The sequence below is a fragment of the Ammospiza caudacuta genome, chromosome 1 (genome assembly GCF_027887145.1).
Source record: "Ammospiza caudacuta isolate bAmmCau1 chromosome 1, bAmmCau1.pri, whole genome shotgun sequence".
Classification (NCBI taxonomy): Eukaryota; Metazoa; Chordata; class Aves; order Passeriformes; family Passerellidae; genus Ammospiza; species Ammospiza caudacuta.
The window spans coordinates 101,731,156-101,753,753 of record NC_080593.1 but is presented as its reverse complement, the minus strand read 5'-3'; the positions used below and the strand labels follow the sequence as shown (position 1 = coordinate 101,753,753).

The 22,598-nt window shown below is 38.9% G+C and overlaps 2 protein-coding genes across 2 annotated transcripts in view; both read left to right on the top strand.

The window, feature by feature from the left end:
- Positions 1–818, top strand: part of CEP192 (centrosomal protein 192) — a 74,641-nt gene extending 73,823 nt beyond the window's left edge. Inside the window, exon 55 of the mRNA XM_058805236.1 lies at positions 385–818. Coding sequence (XP_058661219.1) covers positions 385–523 — 139 coding nt within the window. The 3' untranslated portion in view covers positions 524–818. The remainder of the gene's footprint in view (positions 1–384) is intronic.
- Positions 819–15,850: 15,032 nt separating this feature from the next.
- The window catches only part of LDLRAD4 (low density lipoprotein receptor class A domain containing 4), a 295,155-nt gene continuing 288,407 nt past the window's right edge, over positions 15,851–22,598 (top strand). Inside the window, exon 1 of the mRNA XM_058800672.1 lies at positions 15,851–15,924. The gene's annotated coding sequence lies outside the window, so the exon portion shown is untranslated. The remainder of the gene's footprint in view (positions 15,925–22,598) is intronic.

The window sequence follows — 22,598 nt, the reverse complement described above, 5'->3', positions numbered from 1 at the left end:
TAGTAGCCTTCAAATGCATGGATTTCAGAAAAGACTTGGAAATCTTAGTGTACTTGTGTGGTGTTTGAAGGGAAGAAATGTAGTCATTTTGCTCTAAATAAAGTTTATGCACTGTCAATATTTCCAAGAGGCAGACCAAGCTTAGCAAGGTAAAGCAGCAGTAAAGTATTGTATTGCTTTGTATAATCAGAAGGAAAAAATGACCTTGAAGATCAAAGCCCTTTAGAAGAAAAATAGATAATCAAATCTATAAAACTAAACTTGATGATCTGGTGCACATCCAGTATACCATTAGGGTGAAAATCCAAACTAGACAAGAATTTGTCTCTCAGGTGGTATTTACTTGTTTATTAACAATTTCTATGCCCACAATTGCCTTTTTAGATCCTGTCACTACATTGCTGTGCCAGTCCAGTTCAAGCCAAAGGTAGAAGGAATGTTTGAAGATGTCTTCGTTGTGCTGACAAGCAAATATGGCCCAATTAAAATTCGGCTTTATGGTAAAGCTATTGCAGAAAAATAGAACAGTTTTTTTACTGTTTGTAAGAATTTATAACAGTTAATATAATTTAAAATATTAAAAGATTTGCTACTACATTTCCATACTAATGTCCTACTTGTTTTGCCCTGTGATGCTGCTTTGATGAAAAGTCTTCTGTAAGATAAATTATGGTGCTTGTTTCACAAATCTGTTTTGATAGTAAAAACAGTGAGAAATAACATTGTATGTTGTAAAGTTACCGTTTTATAATTTATGTTTCTGCACTTTTAAAGGAAATGGAAGTTTTGTATTTTTGCATTTATTAGAAATAGCTAAATACCGATATATTTTGTTTTAAACATTGTAAATTCAGAAATAAAATCTATTTGTAAATAGTTGGTTCTACTTGATTTCTGTCTGTTTCAGAGAATTGTTTGCTGTACGGGATCAAGTTGCCTTCACTTAGACAATGCTAAATTTTTGGGGGGCAGTGAGGGAACAGGGGTAGGCACTGCAGTCCAGAAGCTGATCTATGAATATCACATTTCCATGAGGTAATGCTGGGATCTGACAATCAGCCCCCACCTTTTTACACAGTTCATTGGCAGGCATAAGCATTGTTTTTAATCTAACAGTGTGAAAACAATGTAAATTTTAACATGACCAATAGTGCCTTCAGCCCTCCAGAATTATGCTTCTTACCCAGTATTCTGTCTCTGAAAGTCACACAAAGATGATGTTACTTTGAGAAGTGATGGAAGCCTGGGTGCTTACTGGTTCAATTCCATTTCCTCAGTGTCTGCCACCAGATGAATAAGGATGGGAGGTAGAATCCCACCTCTGCCTTTTTGCTGCATTTATTGGCCTGTTTGTGAATTCACCTGTTCACATTTTTTAACCCATTTGAGACTGTTTCCACAGCTCCATGTGGCAGCAAACTCTAGAAGTTCACAGTCTATTATTCTTTTCAAAAAATTTGAATTTTCCTGTGATAAACTGGATTATTTCTGATTTAATTGAGTACTCTCTAATTTTTATATTGTAGGAGTCATTGAACAACTGTTCCCCCATCCCTTGTTGCCATGTCATAGATTCATAGAGTAGTTTGGGTTGGAAGGGAACTTTTAAAGGTCATCTTGTCCACCACCCCTGCCATGGACAGGAGCAACTCTAACTTGATGAGGTTGTTCAGAGCTCAACTCAATCTGATCTGAAATTTTGCTTCCAAGGATAGGATGTCTTCCTCTGATCTGGGCAGCCTGTTCCCAGGGTATAATTGGCTTTCTGGGCTCCAGGTGCACATTGCCAGCTCATGGGCAGCCTCTCTCCCACCAGCACCCCAGGCTGGACTGGGCAGGGCTGCTCTTGATCTGTTCATTCCCATGAATGGTGCTGGGGCTGCCCTGGCCCAGATGCAGCCCCTTGCACTGGGTCTTGTTAAACCTCAAGAGACTCCCAAGTGCTCACTTGTCCAGGTTCCTGTGGATGGTATCCCATCCTTCAGGTGTGTCCTTCCCTGCTCAGCTTGGTGTCTGCAAACTTGCTGAGGGTACACTCCATCCCTTTTTCTGTACCACCAATGAAGGTATTAAATAACACTCGTCCCAGTATGGACCTTTGAGGGACTTGGCACTGGTTCCCACTGGGCCAGTGATCACTACCCTCTGGATATGACCATCCAACCAATTTCTTAGCCAGTTACCAGTCCACCCATCAAATCCATCTCTCTCCAGTTTAGAGAGAAGGATGTTGTGCAGGACTGTGTCAAAGGCTTTAAAGAGTCGAGATAACATTTGTAACCCTTCCCTTTTTCACTCCATGCAGAAGGCCATCAGGCTGGTTAGACAGGATTTCCCTTTGGTGCAGGGTGCTGCCTGTCTCAAGTTGTCTCCCTGTCCTCCATGTGTTTTAGCATAGCTTCTAGGAGGAACTGTGCCATGATTTTCCCAGGCACAGATGTGAGGCTGATGGGTCAGTAGTTCCTGGGCTCCTCCTTTCTACCTTTTAAAAATGGGTGCAATATTTTCCTTTTTTCAGTCACCTGGGACTTCACCATCATGACTTTTCCAATATCATATTGCTTATAGCCTTTGGCTCTGTCTTCTATTTTATTTTTGTAGCATGTATGGCCAAAGTTGCTTTAAGATAGAAGTGCAGGTTTTTGTGTTATTCTGTCATAGCATATGTACATTATTCCCTCCTTCAGGTTGGTAGGAGTGTAAGTGAAATTTGTTTTAGTAGGAGGTTGTTGGTTTAACAGCACTTAAAACAGCTGAAATGTGAAAAAGCAGGGTGGAAAGACTTGAAGTACCCTCTGCATTGCCTTTGGTACATACCATCAGTGTTAAGTAAAAGTATACTAAAGCTGCTGTTTCTCAGCAGTCTGGAAACCAGGAAGGGCAGATTTATTAAAAGAAATTAAACTAGAGATGAGAAGTCTTGTCACCTTATTCTTTCAACATGTAAGTTCATGTCTGTGAGATACTGCGACCATGTTCTTTTTGCCCTCTTTCTGCCAGATGTTTCGTGTTTCCTCAGTTGCTGTGATGCCTGTGTACTTCTGAGTACAGAACTGGAATGGAGGGAATCTTCTGCCTGCTGCCTTAGCTTGACAGGCTTGGCTGCTTCATTTAAGAAGGACCTTAGTGTACAAAAACCCGTGTCTGATCAGTTTTAGAACCACAATTGGAAGTCTCTTCCAGAGCTGAAAAAAAGACTAAGCTGCCTTTGAATTACAATAAGAAGTCCTGATTTTGGATAATGAAGTATTTGGTGTAAATTCTGAATTGTCTTTGTGTTTTACTCCTCTGCTAGGCCTGCTGTCTGTGACTCTGTTCATACTTCTCCTATGGACTTTTCTTGAGTTCTTGAGATGAGAAGAATTGGGAGGAATGGTTATGCATTTTTTCCTATGTTTTCTCCTGGGTTGGATGTAAGGGAGAAAAAGGATGCAGAATGTGCTGCTGTGGATACTCTGGTGAACTATGCTTGTGTACATAAATATGTAAATATATACAGGTGAAATACATCTAAGTATGAGCAAATGACATGTCTTCATAATCCAGGGGAATCCTGATTTGCAGGTATTGTGAATTATTTTGGTACCTGTTTGCAGCCCGCTGTGCTTGTTTCACTCCTAATAATGACTTTCACTTTCTTTGCAGTCACTTCAAACTGGTTCCATTCCTACTCCACAAAATAAGATTGCTTCCTTCCCCATGATTGCTTTATTTATATAATAAACTTCTGTAGTCAAGACAATCTTGCTTTGATTTTTCCAGTGCTTACAGTGAAAAAGTCCTGATTTCTGTCTACTTCTTTTAGAGATGCAGAAAAATAGAACAATTCTGTCCAGAATTTGATTTGATTAAGATTTTAAGCTGTAATACTTTTAATAAAGTAAGCAGAATTAACTTTAGGTATAATTCTTTTCTCATTTTGATCTTTGACAGCTTTGAAACATTTTTTCAATTTTCTCGTGTTGCTGGCTGCAATCTTTTGTCTCAGACTGGCAAGATTGCCTCAAATGCCCCAACCAGCAAACTTAAAAAAAACCCAAACAAACCTAAAACTATGTCTTTTTAATTACAGCCATCTTACTTGTTGATTTTAATACCAGTCAGAAAGGAAATTCAGAAAAGAATTATTTTTAAAAATTCATTAAGTGTCTAGCACTGAGGATGTCTGTGTACCTGTTCAACCTAATTGGGATATTAGTAATCATAATTATTCAAGAGCTTTGTAAAGTTTTCACATCATTGGCTGCAAATGGGCTTGTAATACATTCTGTACACGTGCTTCAGTGTGTTTTGGAGATGGTTGCCCTGGCATCTGAAACTAATTAGTGTTCAGAAAACCTTGTATAGGTGCATATCAAGGCCTGGCTGTCTAGAAGATTATTTTGATTATATAAAAGCTTATAATGGTAAAGAGAATTTTGTGAGTGTTTTTTGATACATAGAGTAAATTACTGAGGCCAGTGCTGGCCTTTTGAAATAGAATACTAAATACTCTGGGCGTTTCTGTGGTAGGAATGCCTGATAGGTCAGATGCTGGTATATTCTTGTTCCTATGATTTGTGGAGGAGTTGAGGGGTAACAAGGTTCACTGTGAGGTTAGTAGGTTATGTTAGTAGGTTATGTATGCGATCTTATGTATCTGACGTTATGTATCTTATGCATGTTAGCTTGCCATACTGCAGCATCTTTGGAAATGAGAAAAGCCATTCTGGGAGCCAAAGTCCTTGGAAGTCGGTGAGAGAGTGGGCAGGTGATATAAGATCAGTTGTCCCTCGTACTGTAATTGAGTATCCTGACTTTTAGTCACAGCTATCTTGTTCTACCTTGTTTCCAAAAAACCTCCAGGTAACAGAAGTTCATGCCTTACTGCTTTCATTATATAGCATAAATGAAGAATATACATCTTTTTATAAGAATGACAAACATCAAGTATTTGGGTGAAGGATCCACCTGCCTGCCATGATGCCTCATATTCAGTAAGAAAGATGACTGTTAATAATTTTTTAAGTGGTAGTGTTTGCATTATACCGATTTTCTCCCCAAATTTGCCAGTTAAGTAGAATATTGTTTCTAGCTTCCCATTTGAAAATTTGAGTTGGTATTAACAGTAGAAAATATTTTCCTCAGTGTTCTTATAACAGTAATGATTTTTTGCCTTTAGAGCACTGCATTAGTTCACTGATACATTAAGTAATGTGGAATCTGCCTTACAGGTTCCTATGGAGTGGTAACTTCAAGTACAGAATAAGGAAGTATTGCAGGCTGGACCATGGTGGATTAAAAAGTGGATTTTCTTTAGACATTTTATTAATTTGCTAAAACTTATCCTGAAGTCTTTTCAAACTTAATTCAATGTGCACAATCTATACTAATAGCATAAACACCTAATTTGCAGCATAAGGAGGTTAAGATATGAAATGAAAATTCTGCTTTCAATACCACACTGTTTGACCACAAAGCTTTCCTGAGCATATCCCTCCATCCTGGATGTTTTACTTTTGCTATATGATTGTTGGAAGACAGTCTTACATGAGCAGTTTTCAGATGTAAAATTAGATTGATATAATGCACTGGGATTAATTGTCTGTAAATACTATCTGATCATCTTTGAAAACTGGATCCTTGGGTGCTACTTTTTGGCTCTAGACATTTCCTACATGAAAATATTTTTTATTTTTTTATTTTTGCACCTTTTCTCTCATTCTAAGAATATGTAATTTCTAGAGCTGCTCAAAAGCTCAGAAAGATGCAACAAAATTGTTTGGTCTGAATAATCAGCTTTATCCCTGTTCTCAAAATTCTCATAGTTTTGGGGTTTTTTCCATGGGGGAAAAAAGGTAGTCTGTGCTGACAAGCTGAAGCTTTTGAAGTATAAATACTACTGAAAACCATGGAATTTTAAAGTATAAAAAAGTATAAAGTATAAGACCCTTTATAAAGCACTCTAATGTTTTTCCTGGTTAGTGTATTCATTACTGCCATTGTACTTGGCAACAATTTGTAACACAAATTCATGTCTTTATGGCTCAAAATGCTGAAGGCTGAGACAGTTTGTCCTTGATTGCAGGGGCAGTTTGTTGTCTGGGAATGACATTTTCAGGTATGTCTTTCCTCACAGACTCTCATCCATAGCCACCTGCCTCAGTCTGACAGTTGAGCACCAGCTGGGAGTTATGACCCAGAGAGGAGCATGAAAGGGCTGGAGCGTGACAAAATGATCCATCAAGTCCTGCTTGTAAGTCAGGTCTCCAAACATGCATTTTCCACTCTATAAATTAAAAATTAAAATACTAATGGGTGTGCTTTTGTGTTCATCCAACAATTGCTTCATTAGGTAGGTATGTACAAAGAGGCTCTGCTCGTCAATGCTGTTTGGCTCTAAAAGGAGGCAGAATCGGTAGGGGTTAGGCTGGTGCTGAAATGCCCCCACCCCTTCTACCTTCCTTCCATGTTTGTTCTGGGAGGCTGGCGGTAGGTAATACTCATCCTGCATAGAGCTGCTTTGCATTGTGAGTGCTCTGTCACCAGTCACAGCTGTCAGGTATGTCAGTCATGGAGTATTGTGGTGGTGTCAGAGACATAATCAGAGAGATTAGGTGGACACAAAGAGCTCTGAATGAGGTGGTAATTGCGTTCAGGGGGAAAAGAGAGTTAAAGAAAGAAACTTTCCTTTCTCACAAGATCCATTAAAGAGGTGACAGCTAATATATTAAAGCTGGAACAAGATAATTGTGGTAAGAATCTTTGTGTGTTCTCCCTAAAATGCAATGTGCTCACAATAAATATTCAAATGCTTATTTTGTGTTGTGAATACCAGATAACCATTTACAGTGAAATGCGACCTCTTTCAAAAGTTTAAATTCATTGCCAAGAATGTTCTAGGAACAGTTATAAAACTCAAAAGGAATATTGGTGCTATACTGAATCACAAAAATGCCATCTTATGAAAGCTTCTTTGCAGGGATTTTCTTCAAATTGGTCTAGTGGAAAAGAAATGCCAAGATGCCAGCCATGGGCTGTGCTCTTCCAGACTTTGCTCTCTTTGAGTAGTACTTGAATAGTACCTCTCCCCCTCCTCTCTCTTACTTTTTTTTTTTTTTTAACAGACTACTTGAGTATCTGTTTACATTACACTTTTGCTGTATTGATGCCATGCTTCAGAATTGCTACCTACCCTTAAGCTTCAGGAAGAAATTTCCCTTCCCTTCCCTTCCCTTCCCTTCCCTTCCCTTCCCTTCCCTTCCCTTCCCTTCCCTTCCCTTCCCTTCCCTTCCCTTCCCTTCCCTTCCCTTCCCTTCCCTTCCCTTCCCTTCCCTTCCCTTCCCTTCCCTTCCCTTCCCTTCCCTTCCCTTCCCTTCCCGCACTGAAGGTTGCTACAAGTGTACACATAAGGTGTTCACTGGAACTTCCTTTGGCACCAATCTTTTAAGCACCTAGTCAGTGTATTTTGCTTCCTGTCCCTACATTTGAGGTCAGGACCTCTGTCCCCTCCAAATAGGCAGGAATAAATGTTTTGGCATCCTCTTCAAGGTTTGAATATTTTCCTTTGTACCTCTGGAAGCTCTTAAAAACTTCAGCTACTCTAAGGACTTCACAAACTGCTGATCTTTACTTCCTCCTGCTCTTGTGCAAGGGCTCATATTACAGATTTCGATCATTTGATGTGGGCCAATGGATTCCAAGCCAAATAGGAAGAAAATGTCAGCTTTTGGTGTATTATATATTCACAGTAGAGTTGTTACATAGACCTTCCCAAGTTAGGAATTAATTCCATGGCTGGTTGTGACTGTGGAAAAATAAGCTTCTGTGAGCAACCCCATGTTCTTTATGACCCTAGTGAAAAGTGTCATTGATTTCTTGCACTGCACAGCTGCTGTTGTATTGAATGTTTAATCTGAAATCAACAGGACTGTTGAATATCCTTTTTTATCAATGAATATAAAATTTCTAAATAACAAGTATAAAAGCCAAAAGCAACCACTAGTGGAAAAATCACACAACAAATCACACAACAAATTTAAATAGTAGCAGACATCCTCCACTGTACTGCTTGCCATCAGAAATCATGAAAAGCAGTTTCATTTCTGTCCATTAACTTCTTGGGATCTTGCTAGAGTTTCTGGGTTGACTGAAGTAAAAACCCAATCTTTGTTCACAGAGCTTTCAGGGCCTTCAAAGATGACTGTATAGGTACAGAAAGAAGAAAATACTGTATTAGACTCTCTTGTGATAAATTTTCATGCCTTCCTTGCAATTCAAACCAACATTTTTCCATTTTCTTTTGTAGCACTGAGTCCTAATAAACCTTACAATACAAAATAGAGAATGGTATGAGTCATGACATCTTCTATGACTGATTCTTCAGATAAATGAAAGTAGTTTCTCATTTCTCATGGTATTTATGGTGGTTTTCCAAGCCTACTTTTCTTGCTGGCTGTTCTGATTGATACAGAAGTGGGTTGAGCAGAGTCATCTCCAAAGATGGAAAGATTTGATGCATTTCAATTGTAACCATCCTGCAAGTGCTTTTAGGATAGTTGAGCCACCACGTGTTGCTATAATGGATTGATCAGTTTGATTCTTTTGATACAGGTAAATTAGTTTGATGCAGATTAATTCAGGCTGTGTTTACAGAGGTTATTCTGATCCCCTTTTCAGGCTCCTGTATGTGTTTTCAAAGAAACAATACCCCAAAACCTTTAGAGAATGAAAACCCATTCCTCCCTATTTACAGAAAGTTTTTTTTTTCTTTCAAGCTGGAAGCCTACAAAATAAGTCTTAGGTTTTCATCATAATCTTTTGAGTTTTAAATCTACTTCATAAGTTGGCAATTTTAAATGGTTCCTGGTGAGTAGAGTCCTGGTGAGCTTCAAAACCACACACAGTTTCAATGAAGCTGTGTGAACCTGCTTCAGAATCTCTGCAAGTTTTCCAAGCTTTTATGCTCTCGTATGGTTTACAGACAAAAACCTACAGGGGTCCCATTTAAAGCCTCCTAGCAGCTAAAAGATAGAGAAAAAATGGCTTTTAAAAAACCTGAAGTACCCTCTTATGAGTGCATTAAAAGCAATTTTATTTGCTTTCACTTTCAAAATGCTTCAAGCTGCCAAAGACGCGATGCTAGAAAATGACTCATGAGTACTAGAGAGAAATAGTCTTTGAAAGGTGGTTCATAGTAAAGGATGATGGATAGGCAAGTGGAATTTCTGTATTCAGAAGAAATATCTTGTGTTCTCATATTGCAGATTTTTTTTTCTGTCTCAGTAATCTGTTCTTCAGTGGTTCTTCACCTTTATCTTACAGGTTTTCAGCAATTGTGTGAAAATCAGCTCAGAGCTTCAGTTTGTTCCTGTGGATGCTCTATCTATCAATGTTTGGAGACCTCCACAGAAAGGGAGGGCAATGCCAAAACAATGAAGGCTTGTAATTTAACCCACCTTTCTGGTAAATCACGGTGTGTCACCCTGTGGATTGTCTGACAAGTCTGTATGGTAGGTTTTAGAAAATTTTAGTATTGCATTGTGGGGTTTTTTTTCAGTATTTGGTATTTGAGTGGTTTCTTGATTTATTTGCTCTACAGGAAACACTCGGCACAAAGGTAAAGCATTAAAATGTCCTTCTCATTTTGATGTTGCTACAGCTTCTCACAGTTTTCTCTCTCTTCCAGTGTAATAAAGACAACAGTGTGGAGTAGACTTCTCAAAATTCCAGAATATTTGGACCTTGTGTTCTGTTGCAAGCTGCTCTTGAACAAATATGCTTTCCTTTCTAAATTGTATTGCTGAATGTTAGGGAAATAAATTGTTAGGAAAGATTAATTTAATGAAATATAGAGATTACTTGACAAAACAAACATTAATTAACTGTTTAAGTTCATTTTCTAATGGTTTAAACAGATGTTATCTCTAAAAACTCTCACAAAATCCTGCCTTTTGAAGGCTTACCTTACGTACTTCATGGTCTTGTAAATGTGGCATATTTGGTATGAATAACCATACAGAAAAAGGACTCACAGCATTAACTTTTAATGGTTTTAGTTTTAAATTTTAAAACTATGTATTTGCCAGGCCCTTAGCTTTTTCTATAGGGAGTCAAAAAGAAGAAAGGAAAATGTTGATCCCCTTGGTTGTTAACAATATCTGAAAACTGAATAAATATTACAATATTAAAAAGCTAAAAGAATTAAATGAAAGTACAGAAGGGGTAGTAAAAAGTCTGAGCTTTATTTTTCTTGTGATAAAACAGAAAGCAAGATGTGTATGAACAGGATGTGAGCATAAACTGAGATCATGAGATAAAGATTCTTACCTGGTTTTAACTGTGAAAACAGATCCGTGAGCCTAAAACTCACATCTGGAAATATTGCTGATTTACAGACTAGCAACCCATTGTGTAGTTGAGTACTAATTGAAGGGGTTTGGCATTTTTAGAAATCAAATAAATTTAATGATGGAATGAAATTTTGAAAGCCCTTGCATACCTGGAGCAGCAGTCGGTGCTTAATCTCACCATTTGTTGTATAAACCTTTTAATGCAGGCAAATTTTTGATTCCCCAAAACTCATTTGCTGCTCCTTCACAACTGCATAGCTTTTTCTGGGGTCAGTCAGTCCATGTTAGGCAGCTGGTGTATGTTGGGAAGTTATTTCAAAGCCTCTTGCATATGCTACCTATTTCTTGCATAGGCTCTATAGTTTCTGTGTACCCCTCTCCACTGTGATCACCCCTGGAGTCCCCAGAGGAATTACTGCCAAAGCTCCAGGCAGTAAAAAATCCCCTCCAAAGTCCAAACAAACAAACAGGACCCTCCCCTAGAAGAGCTGATGCTTCCTGGAACTGCTGTAGCACTGCAGGATTACTCGCAAGACGAACAATCACTGGCATCACCAGACATGAAAGCAGCTATGCTGCAGTAAGATGTTACCCTCTTAGGAAGGGTCTAGGTGAGATTCTCCTGCTCTGCTTCAGCAAGGAGGTTTTTGTTTGGTTTTTTTTTTTTTTAATGGCATGAAGTTGCTTATCCACTCTTTGTAGAAAGATGAAATTTATTTTGTGTCATTGCAAAAGCATATGAGTATAGAATCAAAGAGAAATTTGTATACTAACATGGAACTTGCATGTGTAACATGAAAAATGAAACACCTTTTTTTTTTGGAGTATAGAATGAGACAAACAGGAAAATGTTGATTCATTGAAGGTAAAGAAGTTGACAGGTCATTAAAAAAAGATTTTGGGAGGAGACTGTATACTTTAACACTTGGTTGTGCAGGAGTGTTGTTGGTAGATTAAGTAGACGTTAGCTTTAGCTACATATGAGAATTAATTTTTCTTTATTCTAGCAATGTATGGAAAATAAGCTGTTTTAGAATTCAAAACACAGTAGTTTAATGAAGTCTTGGGCAGAAGTTACTGCCTGGATCTTGCTATGTTTTAGAAGAGGTAACTGCCCTTCAGCTGCTTGTCACCATCTTTTCAGCTGGTGATTATCATCATCTCAGATCCGTTCGTTGTGCATGTTGTAATTTTCTAACTTGTCTGTCAAAATGAGTTAGGTTGAAAAGACTTTTTTTTTTTTCAAGTTAACTTGGTTCTCTTTGAAGGCAACAGATTGTGGAACATTTGTAATAAGAGCCCCTCCAGCAGATAATCTCAAGCAGAAGGGTGATGACAGGCGGCTGGAGGTTGTAACCTCTTCTGAGCTGGAGGAGTTTCTTGAAATAAATTAGTTATTCCAAAACCTGAGTGGAAGCAAGCATATCTGCTGTAGGGGCGGGGGTCTTGTAGACACCCCTCACCCTACAAAAGCTGCTTCTGACACTTCCACAGCCAGGAGCCACCCATGCTGCTGATCTGCTCCCTTCTACAGGCATGTGACTTAGAGCAGGGTGTCAGTACTTAGAGCCTGTTCCAGTCAAAAAGACATGCTGGAGTGGAAAGCAGGCCAGCTTGGAACAGTGATGCTGAGGATGAGAATGCCTTTGTCAGCTTGACTAAGGATCAGCCCACCTACAGGGGTAGTGCTATTCTTTGATGCAATTGGGTTGAAATCCAGATGCTCTCATCCTGTAACAGAAGCAAAATGGGGAACAAATGCTGCAGGAACAACAGCAGAGACTGTGGGGGTCTGTCAATGCCCTGGAGCGCACTGCAGCTCTTGAAAACCTGCTTTCTCAGGAATCCCATTCATACATGCTGAAATGCTAACATGAAGGTTGTCCTAAGATGCTTTTGAGTTAATGTGGTAATGTGGGAGTTGCTCAAGCATTTGTTCATTGAGATGCATGAGTTGAGGACTTATTAGTGTGGGAGGCCAAACTTCCTCTCTGCAGAGGAAGAATTCCACAGTGCTCAGCCTAGTTTAAATATCTCAGGATATGAAACTTTATAAATAAAAGATATCTAAATAATGATATCTAAGGAGGCAATCTATGGTTCCTCTTGCCAAGAATTTTCCTTTCTTGTTTATGTGAGGATAGGATGAGGTTTATTTTCTATGTTAATATGATAGGCCTAATTGCTAGCAGGTCAGACATATATGGTCACTCAAATGGAGCTTCCTGTTGAAGATGATGATGTATTTCCACTCTGTCCCAAAATCCAAGAGGTCATGATCTGAAGCAAATAGAACAGCCATACATGTGAGGTCAGACACAAACTCTGAAACAAAAAGGCAAACAAGATATTTGAAGTGAAATCCAAGTAGCAGTGATGTGAGTGCAAGGGTGGAACTGCCATCCTAGGGCCATGAGAGGATGAGCTGGAGGAAAGGTGAAAAGTCTGTTGACCTGTTCTGGCATGGTGTCAGTCTGCACCACTATATCCAACTGGGAGTAGTAGAAGGACCTGTACTGGAGATAGTTTGACTTGGTCTTGCCTTCTCTAGTGCTTTGGTCTAATTTGTAACTCCACATTCCTGAATTTCTGGCTTTAATCACCAAGAACAGCATATTCTTATGAGGACTTTCAGTCTTCCTAGAGGGACTTAGGGAACATGCTGGCTGCTTAATGCAGCGTTCTTGCATCCAGATCACAGAATCACAAGGTTGGAAGATACCTTCAAGATCATCGAGTCCAGCCCATGCCCTAACGCCTCAACTAAACCATGGCACCAAGTGCCACATCCAATTTTCTTTAAAACATATCCAAGGATGGTGACTCCACCACCTTCTCGGATCAGTACTGCTATTTCAGCATCAAGCTTCTGCAATTGTCAGTCTCAATAAATGGAAACTCTCAAAGCACTGAAGGGTAACACAATGTCTGTTGTAGCTGACTCTGGCAATGTTTGTTTTAGAAACTACTCAAGTACTGTGTCAGTCCAAGAGTGAGTGTTAAGTTGCTGAGACTACTTACTGAGATGCATCTGAAAGAAAGGATTTTTCTTTCATACAGCTGTTGTGTCTGATCACCTTTTATTCACTTTGTTTAGAACTCTGGAAGGAAGAGTGATGAGAAAAAAGTCTAGCTCAAAATTTGTATTGAATAGTAGTCTCTATTACAACAGAGAAATTTATTTATTGTATGACCATAATGTTTTCTTCTTTAAAAAAAAACAAAAAAAAACAAAAAACCCCAAACTATAATAATATTTCCTTTCTGAAATTCTCCTTGCTGTGGCTTACAAATCTAAACATTTTTTTAACCAGAAACCTGCAATTAATAAAAAAGCTACATGAAGTATGTCTTCGCAGAACTTAAAGAGGACCATGCAGCAGAAAATATCAAAGCCAACCATTAATGTAAATGGGTGTTCCTGAAGGTGCAATGGAATGTTCCTGACTAAAAGATATCCTTAATCCCTTTCTGAAATGGAAGTTTGCAGTGCAGCTGAGGGCCAACTGATCGTAAAAGGCTTATTATGAGGCTGAGACATTGTTGGGTCTGGACACTCTTTGAATGGCATCTCGATGTCAGCCTAGCCCCATGCTGATTTCGCTTTCTTTCTCACTCTTAGGGAACAGCTAAATGACACATATTCTTCTTCCTGCTGATGAGGTAAATTGTAAACATCCCTCTAGACTCTCAAATTCACCTGCTAGCGTGATCTCTCTCAGCTGTGGCAATGCAAAGTTTCTTTTCATGCAACTAATGGGACAATTATATCAGAATGATGAGATCATGCCTTTTGCTGAAAAGAATAGGGATCTTTCATGAACAAAGAGAGCTTTATTTACATCTTTACAAGTAAAGCACCATTTTATTCAGGGAAAGCGGGTGACTGCTACAATTTGGGTAGGCACAGCATGGCATGAAGGTGAACTCACTCTGTAGAGTGGAAGGTAGAGCTTTGGTGTGGCTGTTCCAAAACAAAATAAGCAGTATTTTGGGCTTTTTTTCCCTACTTACACTAATTAGTAGACTAGTGTGCAGAGAGTTCTGGTATTGCCTAGGTAAACCTAAGACTGTTGAAAGTAATTTCATTTGTTTGCTAAATAAATGTAGAGAACCCATCTTGGTACTTTGAAGAATTTTCAGGTAGGTAGATTTTGTGCATGTAAATCAAAGAGTATTGGTGGACAGATCTGTACTCTGGGGGAACTACTGGGCCTCCTAATTTGATCCCAAGTTATGAGCCATATCTGAACAGAAACATGGAAAGTATTTTCATTCTTGTTTCTTTAGACTTAGATATTTGTACCCCATTAACATTGCTAAGAGAAATACATGAGTCTGAGATATTTTTACAGTTCCTTCTTTAAGCTGCAAGGCACATTTTTTCTTTTAAAAGCTCATTCAGTGAATACTAATTTTAGTCTGACTTTTGACACTGTTCTAAGTGACATCTGGATTTCATATAAAATCATATGTCTAGTACAAAGCTGAGACTGCCCACTGACAAATAAATTCCTATGCTCATGTAATTCTCTTTAGGAACAGACAAATCACAGCTATACTGACTCTGAAGTGGTTTTGGTTTTATTTCTGGTGGCAGAGGTGATTCTGAGGCCTCTTTAAATGAGTTCAGCATCCAGCCTGTGCCTGGATCATTGCAATTACCCACCAAGCAGAGCCTGTACTAGTTAATAGAAGGGCTTGTGGATGGGGAGAAGTCTCCATGATATTGCTCCAGTTTTCAAATGTTGGGTGAGTGGTTTGTGGAGCCAGGGAGGCCCAATAGGTGAGAGGGTGACTTGGAGCCCCTTCCAGCAGCAGCTGGGCAGCCTCTGTCTGCGTGCCCCATGCAACTGCTCAAGTGGCCCTGGCATTAGTGTTCCCTGCCAAGATTTCCATGCTGCTGTTGGGCTGCGGTGCCATGAATGGGGTGGGACAGAACAATGTCTTCTTTGCTCTGCTGCCTTGGCCCCAGCAGAAGGGCAGATATTTGGAGGGAGAAAGGGCTTGGAGATAACTTTGTGCCTGTTTGCCTGGGGAGGCTCTGAGGTCTCTGCGTGGCCTCGCTGCATGGGGTGTAATTCAAATTGTGTTCTTGCTCATCTTTCATGCTTTCAGTGTAACAAATTGAGTACAGCAGAGAAATAAATAAATAGCATTGTAAAAGCTATAAAGAATAAACAAATAAACCTTAAGAAATTAGTTCTAAAACCTGAGAGCAGGAACAGGCTTTATTGTCTTAGAGTTGTTGATTTTTGAAGTTTAGGATAGTTATGTGCTACAAGACTGTGAATGGCATAGCCACAAATAAACCTAAGCAGGTATTTTGTGGAGGGATAGAATGTAAGAAAATAAAGATCGTGCAGAAGGTAGTCTCACACCTGAGGAGTTGCAGCTGTGCTAATCACCAAAGATTAGGAACAGGCCTGCCCTTAATAGGCCACAGCTGTGTCCAATAAGGATGAGTGCTATAAAAGAGCGGGTGAGGAGAGAGTTGCCGTTTGTTGGTTGTGCTCTGAGGGGAGTTGGTTGGTTGTGCCGTGAAGAAGGAGTCAGTGCTGTGAGGAGCTGCCTGTGAGAAATCACCAAGAAGGTATGGGAGCTTTTGAAATAAGATGGCAAGAGTATTTATGTGCCCTTGTTTGCACAATGTGAAAAGTCTCAGGTTTGAGGAACAAGGACATTATTTCACATATTTTCACCTTGCCAGAAAGATGTAGCTTGAAGAAGTGAAGTTTTCTGGAAACAAGGTAACTTAGATTGGCATAAGCTCCAGGTGTAGCTGTATTTTATCAAAATGTTGCCAGACTGTCTGATATAATCTTAGTGCGTGTATATAGAGAGGACACATACACCAGTAACCTGCTTGGTCTTTAACTCCTCATTCTAAGGAAATTACTCCAAGTCAGCTGTTTTGCATTAACTGCCTGCATGCAAATTGTTATTGTCAGGTCAGTATGAGCCAATTCCAAGCTGTTTATTTTCTCGGTTAAGAGCAAACTTCTTTTGCATGTGCTGCTGGGGCATAGTATACATTTTATAGAAAATAACTGAAGATGAACTGATTTATAGTAAATTTGACATCCTAGCTTAACTTGTGATAATTCCTTCATGAATTCCTACTGTTAGAGTGTGGTGTAGTCAATATGATACTGAACAAAAGCAAGATCTTAATCTGCACAAATGAGGCAAAGTTTCTACCCAGAGCAACCTCCTTCCATTTGTAGTGCTGATTCATCCTTTAAGCAGCTTCCATTCTATGCAATGAAGGTCAAACTACTCTAAAAATAGTAATATAATAACAGAAAATAAGCAAAAGTAAAGGTTAATTTTACAGTGTAATTTGACTTATATTTCTGCAAATGTTACTATTATATCAGAATAATTTTCAAAGTTGCATTACTCTGGAACAGGATTTTTATTTTTCAGTATTAGGATTACAATCCATCATGTCACTTAACATTTAAAAAACCTCCAAACCTCTAGTATATGGCATCACTGCCTGTTGCAAAAATTCCTAACCTAAGAAAACTGGTTCACTTGTGAAAGTCTGGGTTACATAGTGTATAATCTGTACCATTTCTAATCAGTCGCAGAAGACTATCCTGGAACACAGTAGTTTCCCACTCCATGGATTTGAGAGAGAAAAACAGGGGGTTTTTGTGCATCCCATTATGTTAAACATCTGAATTGAGGTATTATTTTCACAACATGACAGGGCACATCTAAGTACTTCTAACACTCACTTGAGAGCTATATGTATCAACTGTTAGGATGGTACCTATAAAGATAAAATAGAGCTTTGAAGTTAAGATTTTTGAGATGCAGAAACTCTTTTTTCCTTTGGCATGTTCTGAATATTTTGTCCAATAGTGTCTAGTTTAAAGTAATTCAGCTGACAATGGAGAATGCTGAAGATGGTGGCCCAAGGAGTAAACAGTGTGTTAAAGGAAAAACATGTAAAAATCTGTAGCTTTTATGTATTTTGCACTTTTGTAACTTGTTAAACTGATGCTAAAATAACTGTGAAAGTGCCTTTTAATAGCTTATTTTGCATTGGCCTCTGTTCTTGATGTCTGTATGGTATGTTAGCATCTGTAGGTAACCCGCCAATAAATGAGTTGCTAGGAAGTATCTGAGAGAAGACACAGCAAGTTATTGGAGGAAATCCTGTTAATGAAGTCCTACAGATCTGAGCATTAGGGAACAGTTTGTCTTTTTGCAAGTGGTTGGAGTTTGAATGCAGCAATGAATTCTGCCACTCAGCCCTCTCCGTAGTTGTTTTCTTGTCTACGGAATAGGGGTAATACTTGTGTATTGAACTGATTAGTGACAACAAGATGCTTTGAGAGCCTTTAATGGAAGGCATTAAACAACTCCATGCTATGCAGATTTCCAGTATTAAAAATATATTATAGGTGATATGCAAAAACAGTGGGGAGAATAAAAAAAAAAATCACTGAGGTTCATTTAACAAGAAAGAGCATAGAGAACAGTTCCTAAAATCCCTTTGGGAGGAGTTACCTAGAAGGGAATTTCTAATTTTCAGTATTTCTGTAATCAGTTGTGCAAACATTTTTCCAGACATGAAAAGATCCATTTGCTTAGAACAGCAGATGTAGCAAAGCAGGCATGTGGTCAGCAGCAGGTTCCACTTGTGCTTGTTATGGACAATATGGATATCTGATTCAGTGGTCAGTGTTAGCCTGGGGTCCCTGAAGGCGATGCTCCTATTAGGCGTGAAAAACTCTGATCCACTATACTATATGATGATACATGAAATTTGATTTGTGTCCTCTGTCCAAACTATTTGCTTTAATTTAGTTGTCTTCTCTGATGGTAAACCTTCAGATTTTTCAATGCTGCATTAATGCAAAGGCTTTAATTGAAAAGAAGTCCAAAAGCAGAAGCAAAAAAACCCCAAAAAACCACCCACCAAAAAAACCCCCAACAAAACAACAAAAAAAAACCAAACCCAAGAAAGAGAAAAGGAGGAGTTGTAATAAGTGGACGCTGGGAAGTTTTCAGAGCTCTGCAGCTTTATCTTTTAGGAGAGTTGAAGGGCAGAACCAGAAGTCCTTTACCAGAAGGGAAGGGTTCTTAAAATGAAGGTAGTTATATTTTTAAGTTTAAGCATTGAACAGATACCTCTGTACTGTACCAGGGAAACAGTGAAAATCATCCAAAAATTATGGATTTTTTTGAGTGCATAAATAGAAAGATAGAAATATTCTATGGTAACCCGAAGAAGAAGAACTGAGTGGCTTTTAAACACATGTGGATGTGTCCAGTTATTGGGAAGGTTATGAAAGGCAGGAAGATGGGCAGCTGAATAGGAGTTATGATGTTAGTGAACATAAAACCAGAAGGTTATAGATTGTAGTACTGATTTTACCATTACAGCTAAATATAAGATGATGCTGCTGCTCTTGGTTATGGGTTCTGTTATACTTTCCTGTCATACAATATCCCTTTCTTCATGCAAGACTTTGCAAGGTTTTGTAGTTTTTGACTCATGGCTTCATTTGATGTAGTAGGTGGACAACACATTGTTTATTGGATACTTTTTATGTCAGTTTTCTCTGTGTGTGTGTGCATGTGACAAATGAGTCTGATCATTTCTATTCTACTGAAGTCAGTAGGATTTTTTTTTTGAAAAGACGATCTTTTCCAATAATATTTGTCAATTCTTTCATTTACAAGTCCTTTGCAAACTAATTACTTACCTCACATATAGTAGGACTGGTAGCTAAGAAAGAAATTCTGGAATAGTTTTTGGAGAAAAAGGGGGTTTTGGTAATACATGAAATCAAAAAGTGTAGAATAACAAGCAGTGAATAGCTGCTTTGTGATCCAGTAGACAGAACACCATAGAATAAACCAGGAGAACTTGGATCAGTTCCTGATTATGCCTGTTCTCACAGTACATTCTTAAAGCAAATCATATTTATTTTATAACTTAAATTCTGTGTCTATATAACTGAAAATTGAGACTTATCCTCCAACACAAATTGGTCTGAGACTTGGGAAAGATATTAAAAATATATTTGGGAAATGGTATTATAAACAAAAAATTTGTACCTTTCATGTGGCAAAGACTTTATTTTGCAAAACTGACAATATACCTATTTGTAAATTGTTTGTAAATTCGTGACAGCAGAGCACAGCCTGTAGAAAATCTAGGTTAAGACAAGAATTAGCTTCTTATTTGATGATCGAATATTGTCTAATTGCTACATGCATTATTGACTCTGTATAATAAGATGTAGCCCAGCCCTTCTTGCACAGGGGTGTGTGTAATTTCTCTGTTTATTATGGTAATGTACATGGTCTTATCTTATGAGACCCAATTTGATTCCAGCCCCTTTTTCTTGGTCCCTTGCAGAGAGTTTTGGCATCCTGGTTTTCTTGGCTGATTTATCAGAAGCTGAAGGTAGACCTGGCAACCTGATCTGTGCTCAGTCATTGTCAACTTTATTTTAGGCCTCCTTTTAGGAAAAGAGGGTGGCGTTGCTGCTGTTACAGTCTGGAGAGTCCTGGGGTGCTTCTGATATTGATAGTGCTCACTAAGTTTACAGTCTGACATTACATTTTATTTAGCATGAAAACCTATTTTAGTTATGTCCATCATGATAAGCAAACCAAAACATCTCCTAACATATGTGGGATTATCTAAAACTGAGATTGGCATCTAGTGATGGGGTCTGCAGGTGTGTGGGTGGAATTGGCAGATGAACAACGTGTTGCAGAATGAGCTCTGTGTGTGTGCACCCAGGAACAGCAAAGGAGCCAGAGTCTAACTTCAGTGAATGACTGGAACAGGCAGAGAATTTTCTACAACATGGAAATATTTTAAGTAAAACCATAACATTTATTGTGCTGCCATCCTTACATCCATTTTCCCCGTCATTGCTTTCCTACCTAGCACCTACTTAACAAGGCACACAGGTGCACTCACTGGCATGGCACAATTTCACAGCACAGTGACAAGTTGGAAATACAGTCTGGGTCCTGTGTCTGCTCAAGAGGCTCTACATTAAGTCCATCTGCACACATCTGCTGGGGCGCTGAGGCACCTGTCAAGGCCTTGCACCTCCGGTGCAGACTGAGGCCTCTATCCCTCTACAACTGAAACATTGTAATTTGAATTAAGATCTTGAACCACTTTGGAAAAGTGGTACTTTAACAGACCTTTTTCTTTCAAAATGGCCAAAACCATAATGGCAAGCCTGTGGCATGGTTTTTGGCATGTTACTGATTTTTAAAATTCTGAAGAGATTTAATTGCTTGCCAGTAGTTCCATAAATTGCCTAGTATAGAAATTTTCTCCTGTGTTGTGCTATGGTTAGTCTAATCAGGAAGGAGAGTGGAAGCCCTTGGAATGAATGACCTTTTTGGGAATCATCCAAGAGAAAGACTATAACTTCCTGGCTTTAGTAAGAGAGAGTTGTCATGTTTTTCTCTGTTGTAATGCTTCCCTCACTAGACTCTCTCATGATAACAAACCACCAAAAAACTACCAAAACCAAGCCCTGCTCCCCACTCCAGAGGCTGGATTGAGTGGGGATTTTTGAGGACGGCATATTGAAGGATCGAAGGTGTTTCTGTCCTGTGTACTTCAGGGTTCCCATAAGGCTGTAGTCTGTCTTATTTTTTTTTTTTTTTTTTTTCAAAACAGCTCCAGGTTTAGAATTATGAGCAATGTTTGTCCATGGTGGACAACTGGGAGAGGAACTTGGATGACCTGCAACAAACTCTACCAAATACTCATCTGACTAGTTGTAGGTATTTTATTTGTAGCATGCTTTTTATGTGTAGTTTATCAAGGCTGGTTTATGACATGCCCATATGTTTTTTAGCTGTGTTTTTACTGTGGTTTGAGTGTTTTTAATTTCTTCCTCCTTGTTCTCTCAGCATAACAGATAATAGGAATCAGCAATACTTGAAATAACCTGATCTGTGGCTTCCTGGTGGGAAACAAGATGAGTCACCAGTAACTAAAACCAACAGCCTTTATGTCCCTGGATTCAAATTTGTTCTTCTCAGTATAATTGTTCAAATACTTGCTTTCCCCACTGACTTCTCCCTGGCAGTGCAGCAGACTGCCAGACTGGGAAGGAAGAAGTGATAGCAGTTAGAGCATGTGTAACAAGCCCAGGAAAGGGGCCCACCAGGGATGGATGTGGACACTCAGACCGAAGTGCTTCACCAGACTGTGTATCTCCTATCATATCTAATAGCATGATTGGGCCAAGTATTTATTATAGGATAGCAGAGATTCTGTCTGCCAGGTTTCCTGGGTTCTTGCACCAGGCTTCTGGACATGGCAGGGGTATGTGGTGCTTCTGTTGTTAGCCATACCTTTGGGAACACAGCACCTTGCTGTCTGTCAGTAACACTGAAGTCACTTTTACTATCAGATGAACAATGAAGTACTAAAAAATCCCAACAAAACCCCCAGCAGTCCAAATATTAGCTATGCCATTGCTGTGTTTAGAGAGGAAGATGAAGGAAAAAAACCCCACAGAGATCTGCCTACATCTTAAATCAGTTTTAAAAATTTTCACTTTTTTATCCAGGAAACAAACAGTCAGGATGTCTGTGCAGCCTTACAGATATGAGAACCCAATTTCATGATACTGTGAATATGGCTTTCACTTAAGAGATGTTGGGGTTTTTAAAATCATTTTTTTAAGATCAGTTTCTTCATATAACCAAACTCTCCCTGGTATTCTCTTTATGGTGAACCCTCTACACAACTCCAAGTTCTCCTATGATTTATAACTTTGTCAGGGAAAAAATGTTAACACTCCCCTTTAACTGTCCCTCTAAGCTTCAGAAATATTGACATTCTTCAGATACGTTTAAGTGGAGCAAGACCCCGAACAGAACTTTAAATGGAAATTTTGGGGAGGAAAAGGTAAAGGAATTTGTATACCTGTGGAAATTTTGTCCCCTGGCAGGTGCCAGTATGTTGGGCTGCAGGTTCTCTCTTCCAGAGACATCTTGGACAGGAACAAGAGTATCAGCAAGCATAGCGTGTTCTTGGCATTTCACTTTCCAGACATGCATCTATCACAATGCTTTCTGAGCATTTCTATGCATTTTCATCAGGTTTTGCTGTCCTCCTCCTCCTTTGAGCCCAAAATATCCTAAATTGCTGCTAGGCAGATCTTTTCACTCAAAAGGTATTGTATAGGAATAATTTGTAACTTGGTAGGTGATTCTGTTATGCTTTACAAGGTTTTCTATGGGTTAGGATACTCC